We start from the raw sequence: 18,076 nt of genomic DNA on the forward strand, positions 1-18,076 counted from the left end.
CCCCCCCCCCCCCCCCCCCCCCCCCCCCCCCCCCCCCCCCCACCACCCCCCCCCCCCCCCCCCCCCCCCCCCCCCCCCCCCCCACCTCCACACCCCCCCACCTCCCCCACCTCATCAGTCTGAACAAGGGACTCGACCCGAAACGTCGCCTATTCCTATTCCTTCGCTCCATAGATGTTGCCTCACCCACTGAGTTCCTCCAGCATTGTTGTCTACCAAAGACTAGAGGGCATGGCATGGCTTTAGACAAGTTAGACAGTAGAACCTTTTACCCCCAGGGTGGAAATGTCAAAGACTAGAGGCCATAGCTTTGTAAAGTTTAAAGGAGATGCATTGAGCAAGTTATTTTCTTTTTACACAGAGAATAGTGGGTGCATGGCCAAATCTGCCAGAGGTGGTGATGGAGGCAGATACGATAGTGGCGTTTAAGAGGCTACTGGTTAGGCACGTAAATATGCAGGGATTGCAGGGATATAGATGACGTGCAAACTGGGAAGATTAGTTTCACTTCGCGTCATCTTAAACCCAGACATTGTGCGTCGAAGGGCCTGTTCCTGTGCTGGACTGCCCTTATGTTCTATGCCATATTGTCTTCAATATCCTGATCCACAAATCCAACAGCCACCCTGTTGCAGGCTTCCTCCCTCAATCCAGTTGTGAGGAGTCAGGCCCCACCACCATCAATTGGTGGTCAAGCAAATAGAACCTTATAATATATCCAATGAGCCAAATCCACAGCCCGAGTTGTCACAATGAATGAATGTACGAACGATACTTTATTGTCACATGTGGCAAGTTACAGTGATATTCTATTCTTTTGCGTAGCCAAGGTATGCAAAGAGTCACCACACAAAGGGCACCGGCAAAGTTACAAAGTATCCCATGCCGGGCCCACCTTTGTTCCCCCCCCCCCCCCCTCTGGCGGTTCCTCCACTCTGGGTCTCCTTTGTTCTCCTCTCTCCTCCTCAATGATTGAGGTCCCTCAACCAAAAACCCAATACTCTCCATTTCCTCACGAGGCCAATTCAATCCAATGTTACTCCAATTGGTCTTTCAAAATTAAAGTCAATAGCAAGTACACACGGATGATTAAGGACAAGCCTTTTCCATTGCTGAGCAATGACTAACACCACAGGTAACATGCATTACTAGGCAACGGGCCTAGCTGTTTGCATTACGATTGCAACCTTGTTGATGCACTAATGAAATGCAAAGAAATTCAATGTTAAAATTATTGATATATTACAGCAATCATAAAATTGTGCAATTGATTACAGGTTTCTTGGGAGCACTGTACTACCGTCATCATATTGTAAGTTGCTTTGCACGAATATCACGTATCCTAAAATACAATGGGAAAGGTTGTCACATTGTAAAAGTGGAACTGTAAATATTACGATACTCTAATCTAATCTTGAACTTTTGGTGGGAACAACCTTTTCGGTTCATTGTGCTCATGATGCCACAGGGCTAGTTTTTGGAGAGTGCCGCCCAAGTTTATATCATTCTGAATTTAACAAAAAAAAACACTGAAGAATAATGGTGGCGCAGGGGTAGAGTTGCTGCCTTACAGCGCTAGAGACCTGGGTTCGATCCAGACGACAGGTGCTATCTGTACGGAGTTTGTACATTCTCCCCATGATCTGCGTGGTCTTTCTTTGCGTGCTCCGGTTTCCTCCCACGCTCCAAAGACGTACGGGTGTGTAGGTTAATCGGCTTGGTTAAATTGTAAACTGTCCTTCGGGTGTGCAGGATAGTGTTGGGGTACGGGAATCGCTGGTCGGAGCGGACTCAGGGGGCCGAAACGCCCGTTTCTGTGTTATATCTCTAAATTGAACTAATAATAGCCAAGTTTAAAATATTATTGCCACGTGTACCGAGGTACAGTGAATGGCTTTTTTATTGTGTGCTTTCCAGTCAACAAAAAAACTATTCACGATTACAATCAGGGTACTAGACGCAGGATAAAGGGTATAAAAGAATAATCACACTCAATCAGAATGATCTACTGCACTAAGAACATGCGCCTGAACGTTATACAAGATAATGTCACAGTGTCACTGTTCTTTGAGAAGCAATTATAATTACTGTGAGAGCCACAAAGTGCTGGAGTAACTCAGCAGGCCAGGCAGCATCTTTGGAGAGCATGGATAGGTGACGTTTCGGTTTGGGACCCTGAAGAAACATCTGAAGAAGGGTCATGGAAACGTGCCCTGTCCATGTTCTCCAGAGATGCTGCCTGACTCACTGAGTTACTTTGTGTCCTTTTCTTCTGTAAACCAGCATTTTGTGGCTGTACCCTCTAGTCCTAGACTTTCCCCACTGGTGGGAACATCCTATAACACATCTATTCTATCCAGGCCTTTCACTATTCGGCAAGTTTCAATAAGGTCCCTCATCCTACTAAACTCCAGCAAGTACAGGCCCAGTGCCGTCAAACAGATGGGGTAAATCAGCATCTGCAGTTCCTTCCTACACAGGATGAATTTACTGGACTGTTACTGTCCTTTTATCTTGTTTCATGCAGTGAGAAAACTGATTACAATCCAGAACTGGTCAGCTGTACAGTTTTAAAGTGGAACTGTGATCGAGCTCTTCTGTTTCCTCCCACACTCCAAAGACATACAGGTATGTAGGTTCATTGACTTGGTGTATGTGCAAAATTGTCCCGTGTGTGTGTGTGTGTGTGTGTGTGCGCGCGCGCAGGATAGTGTCAATGTGCGGGTGGGGGGGGGTGTCGCTGGGAGGCGCGGACTCGGTGGGCCAAAGGGCCTGTTTCCGCGCTGTATCTCTAAACTACACACTATCTGTTATTTTGGCATAACACCTTTTTTTAAAGAGCTTGTATCTTGCATTATTTATAACTTATTGGCTGACCAAAAGGACGAGGAGTTAATATTTGGAAATAGGAAGTAACAATTACCATGGTCTGCTTTTGGTGTCACATGTGAGTGATATGATTCTCTTTTGAAGGGAAGAAAACCTTTTGGCACTAATAAGAATGAGAGAGATGATTACAGCAGAATCTACAGGTGCTGGACAGTGATGAGATTGCGCATTCATTTCTGCTGCTTCCATTTGTCAAGCAAATGATCTTGTGTGACTGGAAGTAGGGTACGCTCGGAAAGAGTACCTAGTCATAGGAAAGTGACTAAAAGTCTAACATCTCTCAAACGTGCTCTGCCGTTAAATGATATTGTGGCAAATCTAATTATTGGCCTCAACTCCATATAGGTTTCTGAATGGTTCTTCCCTGCACTAGGCCTCTGCTCGATTCATCACTACCCCCAGAGGACATAGGGCTTTGTCTAAGGAACTGGTGCGCTACAGTGCTGAGAACGATATTCTTCACCCAGTATCTTCCTATTTGCACTCCTCATTGTACTTGAGTTTGAACTGACTGTATCTATGTATGCTCCTGAGATATCACGCCTGCAGCACCTGCCCACAGGCTCTCGGGCAGAAAAACTGAGAGTTTTGGTCCCCGAATTTGAGGAAGGACATTCTTGCTATTGAGGAAGTGCAGCGTAGGCTCACCAGGTTAATTCACGGGATGGCGGGACTAACATATGATGAAAGAATGGATCGACTGGGCTTATATTCACTGGAATTTAGAAGGATGAAAGGGAATCTGATGGAAACATATAAAATTCTTAAGGGATTGGACAGGCTAGATGCAGGAAAAATGTTCCTGATGTTGGGGGAATCCAGTGGTCACAGTTTAAGAATAAGGGGTAGGCCATGTTGGACTGAGATGAGGAAAATATTTTCACCGAGAAAGTTGTGAATCTGTGGAATTCTCTGCCCCTAAAGGCACTATCGGTACATCTGATCTGTTTGAACAGCATACAGAACAAGGGTCGAACCTCGCTACATGTGACAACATTAAACCTAAACCTTCCATTCCTCATTGATCTCCATAATTCTCAAGTGCACTATTGTCCGAAAAAAATTCTCCCAGCCTTGAATATACTCAGTGTCTGAGTCGGCAACCACAGTTCTCCAGACACGAGATGAAAAGGATTCACATTCCAGTCTTAAATGAGTGTGTCTTTTGTCCAGAGTTGATGACCCTCCCAATTCTAGACCAATCCTCAATGATGGGAAACTTCCTTTCATCATCTACCCTGTGAAATGTCCCTCACCGTTTCAATAGGATCTTTCACTCTTCTAAAGTTCGGAGCGTGTGTGTCAGATTTATTCAATCTCTCCACACCATTACACCTCCCTCCCCCTAAGATCGAGCAAATGAACCTTTTCTGCACAGTCTACAGCTCAGGCATATTCTTCCTTAAGTCAGACCAAAACCTTATGCATTTACTTTAAACTAAACGATAGTGCATGCTTGGTTTAGAGATATAGCATGGAAACAGGCCCTTCGGCCCACCGAGTCTGCGCTAACCAACGATCACCCGTACACTCGTTCTATCCTACACACTAGGAACAATTTACAGAAGCCAGCTAACCTACAAACCAGCACCACTATGGAGTGTGGGAGGAAACCGGAGCACCTGGAGAAAACCCACGAAGGACACAGGGAGAATGAATAAGAATCCGTACAGACAGCACCCATAGGCAGGATCGAACCTGAATCTCAAGCACTGTAAGGCAGCAACTCTACCACTGCACCACCCTCAGGTGTGATCTTACTGAAGCTTACAGTCCCTCTTGCAATAAAGGAAACATTCAATTTACCTTCTTTGTTAGTTGATATACAAGAAATATGATAATAACACAAAAGGATACCCAGTCTGCTCTGAACACCAGCACAACTAAACTCCTATCATCCTATATCCAATTATTTGGAATTCCAGATGCTTCGTATCTGACTCGCTTTATGTTGATTCCCACACTCAGGCCCTGCTTTCCACAGACCTCACCGGTTTCCTGTACTCCTATCACACTTAAGATAGGCACAAAATGCCAGAGTAACTCAGCGGGACAAGCAGCATCTCTAGAGAGAAGGAATGGGTGAAGTCTGAGGCTGAAGATAGGTCTCGAACCGAAACAACGGCCATTCCTTCTCTCCAGAGATGCTGCCTGTCCCACTGAGTTACTCCAGCATTTTGTGCCCATCCTCGGTTTAAACCAGCATCTCCAGTTCCTTCCCACTCCATTTAAACTTACTGGGTTCATTGGAAAACGTATTATTCTACTTTATGGGCAGCACGGTGGCGCAGCAGTAGAGTTGCTGCCTTACAGCACTTAAAACGCCAGAGACCCGGGTTCGATCCTGCCATGGGGTGCTGCCTGTACACTTTGTGCGTTCTCCTCCACTCGACCTGCGTGGGTTTTCACCAAGACTTTCGGTCTCCTCCCACACTTCAAAGACGTGCAGTTTGTTGGTTAATTGGCTTGGTACAAGTGTAAATTGTCCCTAGTGTGTGTAGCGTAGTGTGTTAATGTGTGGGGATCGCTGGTCGATGCGAACTTGTTGAGCCGAACGGCCTGTTTCCATGCTATATCACTAAACTAAACTACTGTGTAACATTGAAGGAAAAAAAGGGTGATGGGGTATTATTGAAAATAGCATCCAATAAACAGGAAAATGTGCCAGCCCGACACCAAAGTCCTAGGAGTGTTCGATTAACGGAGTTTGACTGTGACATACCATTCCAAAGGGGTTTTTTTTTGTAAATTCTTCATATCACATTTCTCCACATTGTATTCTATCTGCCTTTTCTTTCCCACTCAAACTTAGTGCGTGATCCTCACAACTTGTTCTCCGATCTATCTTTATGTCAAGACCAAGATGGACGACATTCAGTACCTTCATCTGTAATTAATAGATCCCCTTTGTTAATATTCTTGATTAGAAACATAGAAACTAGGTGCAGGAGTAGGCCATTCGGCCCTTCAAGCCTGCACCGCCATTCAATATGATAATGGCTGATCATCCAACTCAGTATCCTGTACCTACCTTCTTTCCATACTCCCTGATCCCTTTAGCCACAAGGGCCACATCTAACTCCCTCTTAAATATAGCCAATGAACTGGCCTCAACTACCTTCTGTGGCAGAGAATTCCAGAGATTCACCATTCTCTGTGTAAGAAATGTTTTTCTCATCTCAGTCCTAAAAGATTTCCCCATTATCTTTAAACTGTGACCCCTGGTTCTGGACTTCCCCAACATCGGGAACAATCTTCCTGCATCTAGCCTGTCCAACCCCTTAAGAATTTTGTAAGTTTCTATAAGATCCCCCCTCAATCTTCTAAATTCTAGCGAGTACAAGCCCAGTCTATCCAGTCTTTCTTCATATGAAAGTCCTGGCATCCCAGGAATTGGTCTGGTTAACTTTATCTGTACTCCCTCTATGACAAGAATGTCTTTCCTCAGATTAGGAGACCAAAACTGTACGCAATACTCTAGGTGTGGTCTCACCAAGACCCTGTACAACTGCAGTAGAACCTCCCTGCTCCTATACTCAAATCCTTTTGCTATGAATGCTAACATACCATTCGCTTTCTTCACTGCCTGCTGCACCTGCATGCCTACATTAGTAAATATGTCTAAGGTTATGGGGCAAAGGCAGGAGAAAGGAGCCGAGAGAGAAAGATAAATCACGCATGACTGAATAGCGGCTTATATCGAAGCATTTTGAAAATTGATTTCTCTAATTTTAAGTAACCGTTGCATTCCCTCTCACTCGGTTCCTCCCCCATTCCTCCCCCATTCCCCGTTTCCTCCCCCATTCCCCGTCTCCCCCCCCCCCCCCCCCCCCCCCCCCCCCACCCCAGCCCCAGCCGTTCTACCAGTTTCACTGTCCTCCTGTTAAGTTTCACTGGTCATACCTGTTGTTATCGTCCCTTCCACAGCCAGCAATGGACCATTGTGGGCTCCACCTTGTTCTGGCATTAAATAATATCATGGCAAATCTAATTGCTGCCTTTCCCACTGAGTTACTCCAGCATTTTGCGTCTATCTTACGTTTACTATAGTCCTTGTATTGTTAGCTACTGGTGCTTACTTCTCATTTGCAGAGGTCTGAGGGAAGTACTTTGGCACTGAATTAGTCATGCTTCTCAAAACTTGTGACAATACCTGTGACACAGGCAGGAAAGCGAGATGCAATAACGCTGCACTTACAGCAATTCCTGATTTCATAATTAGAGCCCAGAAGACAAATCTTGTGATTAAAAAGAAAAGTATAGGTTGCTTCATCGATCCAAAGATAGACACAAAAAGCTGGAGTAACTCAGCAGGACAGGCAGCATCTCTAGAGAGAAGGAATGGGAATGTCACCCACAAGAGTCGAGACCTTTCTTCGGGTCTGAAGGCAGCAGCTCTACCATTGTGCCACCATGTCGCCGTTTTGTATTGTGTATTAACCAGCATCTGCAGTTCCTTCCCACATGCTTCATCAATCCAACTACACTGGACAGCCTCTACAGCACCACAAACAACCAATTGTTATGTCTTAGCCCACAAGAATAAGTAAAATGATCAAAATTTAACTATAATATTAAACAGTAGTATGTGTAAGAAGGAACTGCAGATGTTGGTTTGCACCGAAGATAGACACAAAATGCTGGAGTAACTCATTGGGTCAGGCAGCATCTCTGGAGAAATGGAATAGGTGACGTTTCAGGTCGAGACCCTTCATCAGACTGAGAGAGAGGGAGCGGGAAACTAGAGGTATGGGAAGGTACGGAACAAAGCAAAGTCTGCAATGAAGACTCGGGTAGGGTGGAGCCCACAATGGTTCATTGTTGGCTGTGGACGGGGTGTCAATGAAGGGGCAGAAAACAATGAAATTAGCAAGAGGATTGGGGTGGGGGAGGGACGGAGAGAGAGGGAATGCTAGAGTTACTTGAAGTTTGAGAAATCAATATTCATACCACTGGGTTGTAAACTGCCCAAGCGAAATATGAGGTGCTGTTCATTCAATTTGCAAGTGGCCTCACTCTGTCCACGAGGTATGGGAGTGGTAGGAGCTGAAGATAGAAATCAAATAATTGGAAAGGAACTGGTCTGCAGGGAATGGAGGGATGTGGATCATGTGCAGGCAGAAGAGATTAGTTAATCTTGGCATCACATTCGGAATGGACTCTGTGGGCCGAAAGGCCTGTTCCTGCATTGTACTGTTCTATGTTCCTGCATTGTACTGTTCTATGTTCCTGCATTGTACTGTACTCTTTCCCTTCCACTTTAATTTAAGCAAAGTAAAAATGCAATAAAACTTGACATGGATTTAAAAGCAAAAAAATTATAATCTTTTACATATATAATTATGATTGCAACTAAAGAACAGTCCTGAGCTGCCATCTACCTCATTGGAGATCCTCGGACTATCTTTAATCAGATTTTATCTTGCGCTAAACATCATTCCCTTTATCCTGTATCTGTACACTGTGGATGGCTCGATTGTAATCATGTTTTGTCTTTCTGTTGACTGGATAGCACGCAACAAAACATTTTCACTGTACCTCGGTACACGTGACAATAAATAAACTAAATATGACCCAGGTATCTTGCCAAACAGCTGGCGATACCTCAGTATTCATGGTTTGTGGCAAGTTGGTGATGTTTGTTGTTTAGTTTAATTTACTAAACCACTCAATAAAATGTCAGGCGGCCCATTCACCGATAAACTGAGGTGTCCATTCATATGAATGAAGGCATTCGTTCATGCTGTAGCATTGCAACTGTCACTGTCTTGGCATTTGGTTTAAAAGCCACAAAGCGAATCAACAATTACCAACATAAGAGGAAACAAAGTGTTCCTGAAGAAGGGTCTTGACCCGTAACATCACCGATCCATGTTCTCTGGAGATGCTGCCTTCCTCCAGCACTTTGTGTACTTTAGTTTAGTTCAAAAATCCAGCACGGAAACGGGCCCTTCAACCCACTGAGTCCGTGCCGACCAGCGATCCCCTGTACTCCAGCACTATCCTACACTCTAGGGACAATTTTACAATTTTTACCAAAGCCAAATTAATCTACATACCAGTGCGTCTTTGGAGTGTGGGAAGAAACTAGAGCACCCGGGGAAAACCCACACGGTCACAGGGAGAGCGTACATACTCCGTACAGACAGCACCTGTAGTCAGTATCGAACCCAGGTTTCTGGAGCTGTAAGGCAGCAGCTCTACTGTTGTGCCACCGTGCCACCCTTTTGTTTTGTGTATTAACCAGCATCTGTAGTTCCTCGTTTCTACAATTACAAGCTTTTAAAAAAATGCTCACTGCCTGTATTTAATCATATAGACCATTAGACCACACACAGAGAGTGGTGAATCTCTGGAATTCTCTGCCACAGAGGGTAGTTGAGGCCAGTTCATTGGCTATATTTAAGAGGGAGTTAGATGTGGCCCTTGTGGCCAAGGGGATCAGGGGGTATGGAGAGAAGGCAGGTACGGGATACCGAGTTGGATGATCAGCCATGATCATATTGAATGGCGGTGCAGGCTCGAAGGGCCGAATGGCCTACTCCTGCACCTAATTTCTATGTTTCTATTACTGACCCCCTTTGATTACTTCCTGAAAACCTTGCAATTAATTTCCAACTCTTTCAATAATTTAGTGCTTATAAATCCCACTCAGAATGAGAAAGGACAATCACATCTGTTGGCAATGGAATAGAAAGCAGAATCATTTACAGAGATTTGGTGAACAGCTTTTAATTATTTACGTTATCAAGTTTGTATTGTTAGCTTATATTATCCAATACATTCTAGGAACCAATTCTTCATTACTTCACGATGGAATGTTAAATATTCCAAAGGGGCTCTGAGAATATCTTTAAATCCTTTCCTCTTCCCTCCAGGTTATCTCTTGATTAGGTGCCAATTTCTGGAGAAGTCTGAAGAAGGATCTCGACCCGAAATGTCCCCTATTCCTTTTCCCCCAGACATGCTGTCTGACCCATTGAGATCCTCCAGCTTTTGTCAGTTTTAGGAGTCTGGAGATGGATTTGCAATCAAATTGACCCACCAATCAAAGTCAACAGAGTGGAATTGGAAGATCAGTGGTGGGCATTGTAGTGTGGGAATGGTTAACATGGTTGGTTTGCTTATATTATGTGTTTAGTTTAGTTTTGTTTATTTTAGAGATACAGCACGGAAACAGACCCTTCGGCCCACCGAGTCCGTGCTGACCAGCGATCCCTGCACATTAACACTACCCTACACACACCAGGGACAATTTACATTTACACCAAGCCAATTAGCCTACAAACATGCATGTCTTTGGAGAGTGAGATGAAACCAATCTCGGAGAAAACCCACTCGGTCACGGGGAGAACGTACAAACTCCATACAGACAGCACCTGTAGACAGGATCGAACTCGGGTCTCTGACGCTACAAGCACCGTAAGGCCGCAACTCTACCGCTACTCCCACCGAGTCGCCCTGTGGATTTGATTTGGTGAAATTGTTGGTACTTCTCTCACGCCTTGAAGATGCCCACTATTGCTAGTGAACACGTTTTCGGAAGATGAAGATTACCACAAGGTTAGTTTAGAGATACAGCATGGAAACAGGCCCTTCGGCCCACCATCCTGGCACAATAACACTATTCTACACACACTAGGGACAATTAACAATGGTACCAAGCCAATCAACCTTCAGAACTGTACATCTTTGGAGTGTGTGCGGAAACCGATCCCGGAGAAAACCCACATGGTCACGGGGAGAACGTACAAACTCCGCACAGGCAGAACCTGTAGACAGGATCTAATGCGAGTCTCTGGCGCTGTAAGGCAGCAACTCTACCGCTGCGCCACCGTGCGAATGAAAAGTTCAAGGTATCCATTCAGGATTGGATAAGGACAACAACAACAAAAATCAAATGGCGAACATTTAAAACTGAGAACAGAAGAGGTCAACAGGAATCCAGAAACTGTGTGGGGAGAGGTGGAGGAAGGGACTACCTGAAACGAATGAGGGAAAAGAGGGGGTGTGAATAACATGTTTAGCAAGATTAGGAAGAACCCCATTTTTAAAAAAATGAAGTACATTAAGGACAAGAGGATAACCCTGGGTAAGGGCAGTCATCACCATCGGCGGTCACACAAAACCAGTACAACTGTCCTCTCCTCTCCATCGGGTCATTTACTTGTGGGTCTGCAAATGTCTGTAGAGGCCGATCCGCGATCCACACACCATGGTCAACGTGGCAGCGGTGGTTAATAGTCGTCGGGCCCCCTTCTCTTCCTTACGGTGTTGTCGCTTTGTCTCTGCGACACGGCGTAGTTCCGTTTCATGTTCTTGATGCCGTCCTTGAAACGTTTCTTTGGCCTGCCGGGAGGGGTCGCTGACCTTCTTTCAGCTGAGAGAGTGCAGGATCTGTTCAGGGAGGTGCGAGTCGGACATGCGGATGACATGGCCAGTCCATCAAAGTTGGTGATGCTGGTCATGTTGGCCTCCTCCAAAACGCTGATGTTGGTACGTTTGTTCTCCCAGCTGATCCTCAGAATCTTTTGCAAGGATCCATCGCAAGGAGCAATCTATGCGTGGCGCCAGAGGATACAGGTGAAGTCTTACATGACAATCCACCCTCATTACTATGGACATCTTTATTACAGATTTGGGTCATAGTGGACCATAAAGTTAAAAAAGTTATCATATCTAAGATGGCCACACAACTAACATCTATCATCTACTAAAGATAAAGCAAACTACAGTATGTTAACTTTTTTTAAATTTACAATCTTTAAAGCATTATATATTTTGTGTGCTTTCCTGTTTATTGTGTTTGTTTAGTGCAGTGGTTCTTAACCTTTTTGGCATATATATGCGTAAACGCAAACAAAATACTGTATGTGATATGTACCTTTGTTAGGTTCCTAAAAATGGCCTCAACAAATGGATATGTTATTTATGACCCCTTCATGTCCCCCGGTCAAGCCGCAAATGACCCCCCCATGGGGTCCCAACCCCCAGGTTAAGAACCACTGGTTTTGTGTATGGTCGATATTCCATGACTGCACATATAAACCCTCCCTTACTGGGTTTATGGCCCCATAGCAGAAGCACCCACATCACGGGGCTGGAAACTGGAAGTATCCTGAGCTAATTCTGCTACCACCATCATCTATTGAGACAAGCGATGGCTTCCATTGAAAGCTTACTTCCTTTTCAGGACTGACGATGACAGCGAGGCCAACATTTGTAACAAGATGGACGCGAAAAGAAGACGAGGTTTACAGCGGACAATCGGTATTAAGAGCCCCCACCCCATCATGGTCCATTGTAACGAGGGTCATCTATACACAATCCGAGAACAACATGAATTACAAACATTTTAACCATAGATTTTAGTTACTTCTAAAGCAAGATATTGTATAAAACTGGCCTTTATTAAAATCATAGAAAATAGGTGCAGGAGGCCATTCAGCCCTTCGAGCCAGCGCCGCCATTCAATGTGATAATCTGACAATGTGCAGTTCAACCACATGTGATTTTTTCTATTACAAATCTCAAATTGTGGAGTACGGAGGCAAATAAATAAACAATGGGCCTTTGTCCCGAACATTATGGAGGGCACTGTATGTTTACTTATCTGCAAGTAAGAATTTCATTGTTCCATTTTATGACATATGACAATAAAACACTATTCACTCTCTCTGGCTCCCTATTTTACTCCTCTCCTTATTTGACACTTTTCCGTCTCAAGCCTTTGTCACTTATTCCATCTATCTGCCACTTAACCCCCCCCCCCCCCATCCCCTCACTTGTATCCATCTATCACTTGCCCGCCTTTGTCCTACCTCCACCTTTCATTGCCAGTCCTCCCCCCACCCCCACCACAATCAGAACCGAAACATCACTGATCCACATCTCCCCAAGATGCTGCCTGAGTTGCTGAGTTACTCCAGCCTGCCGCGGACCGACGGCTTGTCCGGTGGCTCTCCCACCACAGACTCGGCTCCGCGCCACAGAGGGCAAGGAGTGTCCGGCAAGAGCAATGGACTGACCCGGTATGGGGCCACCAAGAACAAAGGGGGGCCGCGGAAGGGAAGGGGCACAACTTTCGGGGGGGGGGGGGGGGGGGGGGGGGGTAAAAACTAAAACCCGGCAGGGGCGGGGGACCCAGCGTGGATCTACACAAAAACTGGACCAATTCATCTATACATTAATCAGGTACAGGAGCCTGCAACATCCAGGTTCAGGAACAGCTGCTTCCCCACAGCCATCAGACTATTAAACTCAACTCAAACAAAATTCTGAACTTTAATAGCCTATTGCACTTTGTGTATGTATATTGGTGTGTGTGTGTGTGTGTGTGTGTGTGTGTGTGTGTGTGTGTGTGTGTGTGTGTGTGTGTGTGTGTGTGTGTGTGTGTGTGTGTGTGTGTGTGTGTGTGTATTCAATGGTATATGGACACACTGATCTGTTCTGTATTTATTTATGCCTACAACATTCTGTTGTGCTGAAGCAAAGCAAGAATTTCATTGTTTTATCTGGGCCACATGACAATAAACTCTCTTGAATCTACATCCTAATTTTAAAGAATGTAATAAACAGGAACTGCAGGAGTTGGTTCCTACAGAGGTGCTGCCTGACCCGCTGAGTTACTCCAGCATTTTCTGTCTCACTCTGTTACAGAACATGTCTGTATCTGCCAATGTCCCAGGCTCTAATCACCCTCTTCCTTTAAGATATTCTTTGATCACCTGTCCTTGTGGCTTGCTGCCAAATTTTGTTTGTTAATGGTGTGATGGTCCCTCTAAGTCAACTGTGCTAGATATAGGTAGGTCTACCAGCATGTACAGATTGCTGTCAGATTGGTTACCAATGCACCTATTTTCAGATGTATTCGTTAAATGGTCAACACCAGAAATGGTTGCCCACTTCTGAAATATGTCAAGCCAAGCTAAAAATCAGGAGAGAAGGTTTCTTCAGGGCAGCACGGTGATGCAGCGGTAGAGGTGCTGCCTTACAGCACCAGACACCTAGGTTCAATCCAGACTATGGGTGCTGTCTGTATGGAGTTTGTACGTTCTCCCCGTGACCGCATGGGTTTTCCCCAGGTGCTCCGGTTTCCTCCCACATTCCAAAGACGTGCAGGTTTGTAGGTTAATTGGCTTTGGTAAAATTGTAAATTATCCTTAGGGTGTAGGATAGTGCTAGTGTGTGGGGTGATCACGGGTTGCCAATGACTCGGTGGGCCGAAGGGCCTGTTTGAGCTGTATCTCTAAACCAAGCTAAAAAGAAGTTTCCTTTTTAACTGCATACCAAGGACTTTGTCCCTGGGACTGTTGCACTACAATGCTGAGAACTATATTCTGTACTCCGTATCTTTCTCTCTACCTATTGCACGAGTTTGGCGTGGTTGTATTTATGTACAGTATCTGATCTGATTGGGTAGCATACAAAACAAAGCTTTTCATTCTGCGTTGATGCATGTGACAATAATAAACCTGAATGTACTTTGGAAAGCTGTTCGCACTTTCTTCTGCCACACCTACATGTACTCCAACAGGTTGCTTTGCAGAATTTCCCTTACGTCCGAGCCCTCAAGGAAAACTATAGTTCATTTGAAACAAATCTAATGATAAGTTCTCCGAAGGTACACAAAAATGCTGGAGAAACTCAGCGAGTGCAACAGCATCTATGCTGCTGCACCCGCTGAGTTTCTCCAGCATTTTTGTGTACCTTCGATTTTCCAGCATCTGCAGTTCCTTCTTAAACATGATAAGTTCTCCGAGTTTAGTTTCCTGTCATGGGTACAGCGAAAAAAATTGTTGCATGCTAACCAGTTAGCAGAAAGAAAATACATGATTACAATCGAGCCATACACAGTGCACCGATACATTATAAATGGAATAACGCGAATAATGTTCAGCGCAAGATAAACCCAGTAAAGTCCAATCAAATATACTCCGAGGGTCTCCAGTGAGGTACAGTCGTTCAATATTGCTCTGGTTGTTGGTAGGATGGTTCAGTTGCCTAACAGCTGGGAGGAAACTGTCCCTGAATCGGGAGGTAGTATATTGCACACCACTGCTTATTTCACCTGTCAGTATCCATGTTAGTTCCCTTACTAATGTTTGATTCTGATACAAACCCTCCATTTTGGCCCCACTTATCGTCACCTTTCAGTGTAGCGTAGTTTTAAAAGAGGAAATAAATAGAAATTAATTCAGGACTCATCTCCCATGTGAAAGATGAAGCAGGGAATTAATGAGGATGGTGTTTATGAAGAAATAAAGAAAACAACTATGTTAATGGAAAAATATAGCCTTCACTTTTCCTAAATCTAATCATACATCCAAAAACACCAGGATCAGCACCATGAGATATTCAGCGGACTGGGCGATCGTTTCGCTGAAGGCCTGTGCTCAGTCCGCCTTGGCCTTCACGATCTCCCAGTTGCCAAACACTTTCACCCCACCCCCATTCCCATACTGACCTTTCTGACCTGGGGCCTCCTCCACTGTCAGAGTGAGGCCACACACAAATTGGAGGAACAGCACCTCATATCTTGCTTGGGCAGCAGTATTCCCTCCCTCTCTGTCCATCTACCTCCCGAGTCATCCTGCCAGTTTCACTGTTTGTATCCCTTCGTTATCATCTCTTCCACATCCAACAATGGACCATTGTGGGCTCCACTTTTCCTAGCTTATCGGTTTTGTCTGATTTGTTCAGATTGTTCAATGATTTTTTCAGTACCTTTTCATGCCTCTAGCTTCCCTCTCCTCGATTCTCAGTCTGAAGAAGGATCTTGACCTGAAACGTCACCTATTCATTTTCTCCAGAGATGCTGCCTGACCCGATGAGTTACTCCTGCATTTTTTGTCCATCTTCAATGTAAACGAGCATCCGCAGTTCCTTCTTGCAAATTCAATCACAAGGTAATTTCAAAAGCCTGTTTCAAAACCTAGCCAATTTTCTCATGCCCTTCTACTTCTGATATAATCGCAGTTTTTGTTTTCTCCCCCAAATATTTGATTTCCAGCCAAGTCTTTGTGACAATAACTGTCACAAGCACGTGGAAATCCACCCATCGACTGGTAGGAAACGTTTCTCACCACAGAAAAAAGAAATGCTCCTCCCCGGAATAACGAGGCAGGGAACAAACAGTGGGTCTCTCAGTAACACAGCTTCCAAAATAAAACACGATTGCAATCCATTGAAGGACTAAATTCAAATACGGGAGAGAACGCCAAGGAATATAAATGCAATAATGTAACGCTGCAACACACACACTTCCGTATTTTGATACACACTCGCTGCCAGGGCAGGGCTACACTGATCGGTTCACTCGATACTCTTTGCAGCAATTCTTCAAAGGAGGAGGGAGGGGAGGGAGAGATTTTTTTTTTAAAAAAGGCACAATGCCAGCTTATACCTGAAGGATGGGTCTTCGTTCGCGCCTTTGGTCGGGGAAGCCAAGCCGCTGCGTTTGTTGAAGAGCTTCTGGAATAAAGTCGGTGGCATTTTTGCTGTGGGAATGGCAGCACACGCACCCCCGCCGAGCCCCACTGTCATATGACTGAGCTTTGCTCATAGACGCCGCTTCAGGGAAACTCTAAACCACTTTGCTCATTGGCCCTCTATCGACAGACCTGTTCTGTACCGAATGTAATTATTGGTTGCCTCTCTCATCTGGTAGCCCACATGCTTAATGATTTTTTTAAATGTTTTGGTTGTTTGGGAGAGTGTTCCATGTGAGTCAGGAACTGAGTTTGCCTCCTCTAGCACTGCTGTAAATACTCACCTCTGATCATTGCAAATTATGTTTTTATGTGCAAGGAGAAATTATTTTTTGTTTTGCAGGTTTTTTGATCTGCACCGCTATTGTTTTTTTCTTGCGGAAAAAACAACAACACTTCACAGTGGGCGGGGTGAGAGCGTTTCGCGTCGCTCTCTGCACGGCTGGGTAGTCTTGTTATCAAGACAAGTTGCAGATACATTACCAGCACTAAACCAGGAATAAATAGTCTACCCTAAATGCTTTAAAGCATTTTACCACAGAGCCATCATCTCTTACGGGCTCTCTAAAATCCATTTAACCAATTTCCCATTTTTATTATGGTTTTGGGTCCGAAGAATAGACACACATTTTGAGTATTATTGAAATTCACACTTCGTATTACAAGTGAGAAACACCATTTATCAAATCTGTCAAATCTTTTTCGATTATAAACGAGTTGCATGTTCTCAAGAATCCGTTTTACGATTTTTAATACATTTTTAACATTTATTTAGGCTAGCATTTATTTCCCAATCCTAAATGCTGACTGATCATAGTGCATTTCTATCAGAGAAAACCATGTTTCTCTAAGTCTGGAGTCACAAAAAGCTAGACTGGGTTAGATCAGTAGAATTCCTACTCTGCGGCAGGTAAATTTCACGACTGGAATGATGGAATTCGGTCCATAACTATTAGTCCAGCCACCCGGTTCACTAAAATAATAATTTAACCATTGTACCATCACTATACCTGGACATAATTCCATGCGGAGATAGACACAAAATGCTGGAAAGGAAAAGGAATAGGTGACATTTCAGGTCGAGACCCTTCTTCAGAATGGATCCGCCTGAAGGGTCTCGACCTGAAACTCATCTATTTATTTTCTCCAGAGATGCTGCCTGACCTTCTAGTTTCCTCTAGCTTTTTGTATCTTTCTTCGGTTTAAACCAGCATCTGCAGTTCCTTCATACACTCAATTTCATGCATTTTGTATGCACTTCCCTGAAGATGCCCAAACTGGGCAATATTATTCCAGCTGTGACTCAATAAATAATTTGAATAGACCTAACTTCACCTCTTTTATATTCAGTAACTAACCTTATAAAACCTGGCATCTGATGGGGTAAATCTTCAAGCAATTCACCAGATCTGAAACTGGTCTTTCAGCCACTAGGCAAGCCAATGGTTTATTTCCACTGAAAATTGAGATAATTTGTATTCTATTAGTAGCAATGCACCAGGGTAACAAATTGAAAGCCTATCTCTCTTTTTTCTGCCCCGCACTATCCTTTAATGCATGTAAGTGTATGAGTACATCCAATTTTTTTTTTTTTTTAACATAGAACATAGAAAAGTAAGCATATATCAATCAATCCCTTCACTCCAAACTGTTTTTTGCGAAACATGATGCCAAGATGAACTAATCTCATCTGCTTG

At 44.4% G+C, this 18,076-nt stretch overlaps 1 protein-coding gene across 2 annotated transcripts in view; it reads right to left on the minus strand.

Annotated features, from left to right (window-relative positions):
* fnip1 (folliculin interacting protein 1) overlaps positions 1-16,460 on the minus strand; it is a 90,033-nt gene extending 73,573 nt beyond the window's left edge. The window contains exon 1 of one of the 2 annotated variants that reach the window (XM_055643269.1): positions 16,295-16,460. In XM_055643269.1, the coding sequence (XP_055499244.1) occupies positions 16,295-16,434 (140 nt within the window). In that variant the 5' untranslated portion in view covers positions 16,435-16,460. The remainder of the gene's footprint in view (positions 1-16,294) is intronic. The other variant, XM_055643270.1, reaches the window with a different exon arrangement.
* Positions 16,461-18,076: the final 1,616 nt, after the last annotated feature.

Source organism: Leucoraja erinacea, chromosome 11, assembly GCF_028641065.1.
Source record: "Leucoraja erinacea ecotype New England chromosome 11, Leri_hhj_1, whole genome shotgun sequence".
Classification (NCBI taxonomy): domain Eukaryota; kingdom Metazoa; phylum Chordata; class Chondrichthyes; order Rajiformes; family Rajidae; genus Leucoraja; species Leucoraja erinaceus.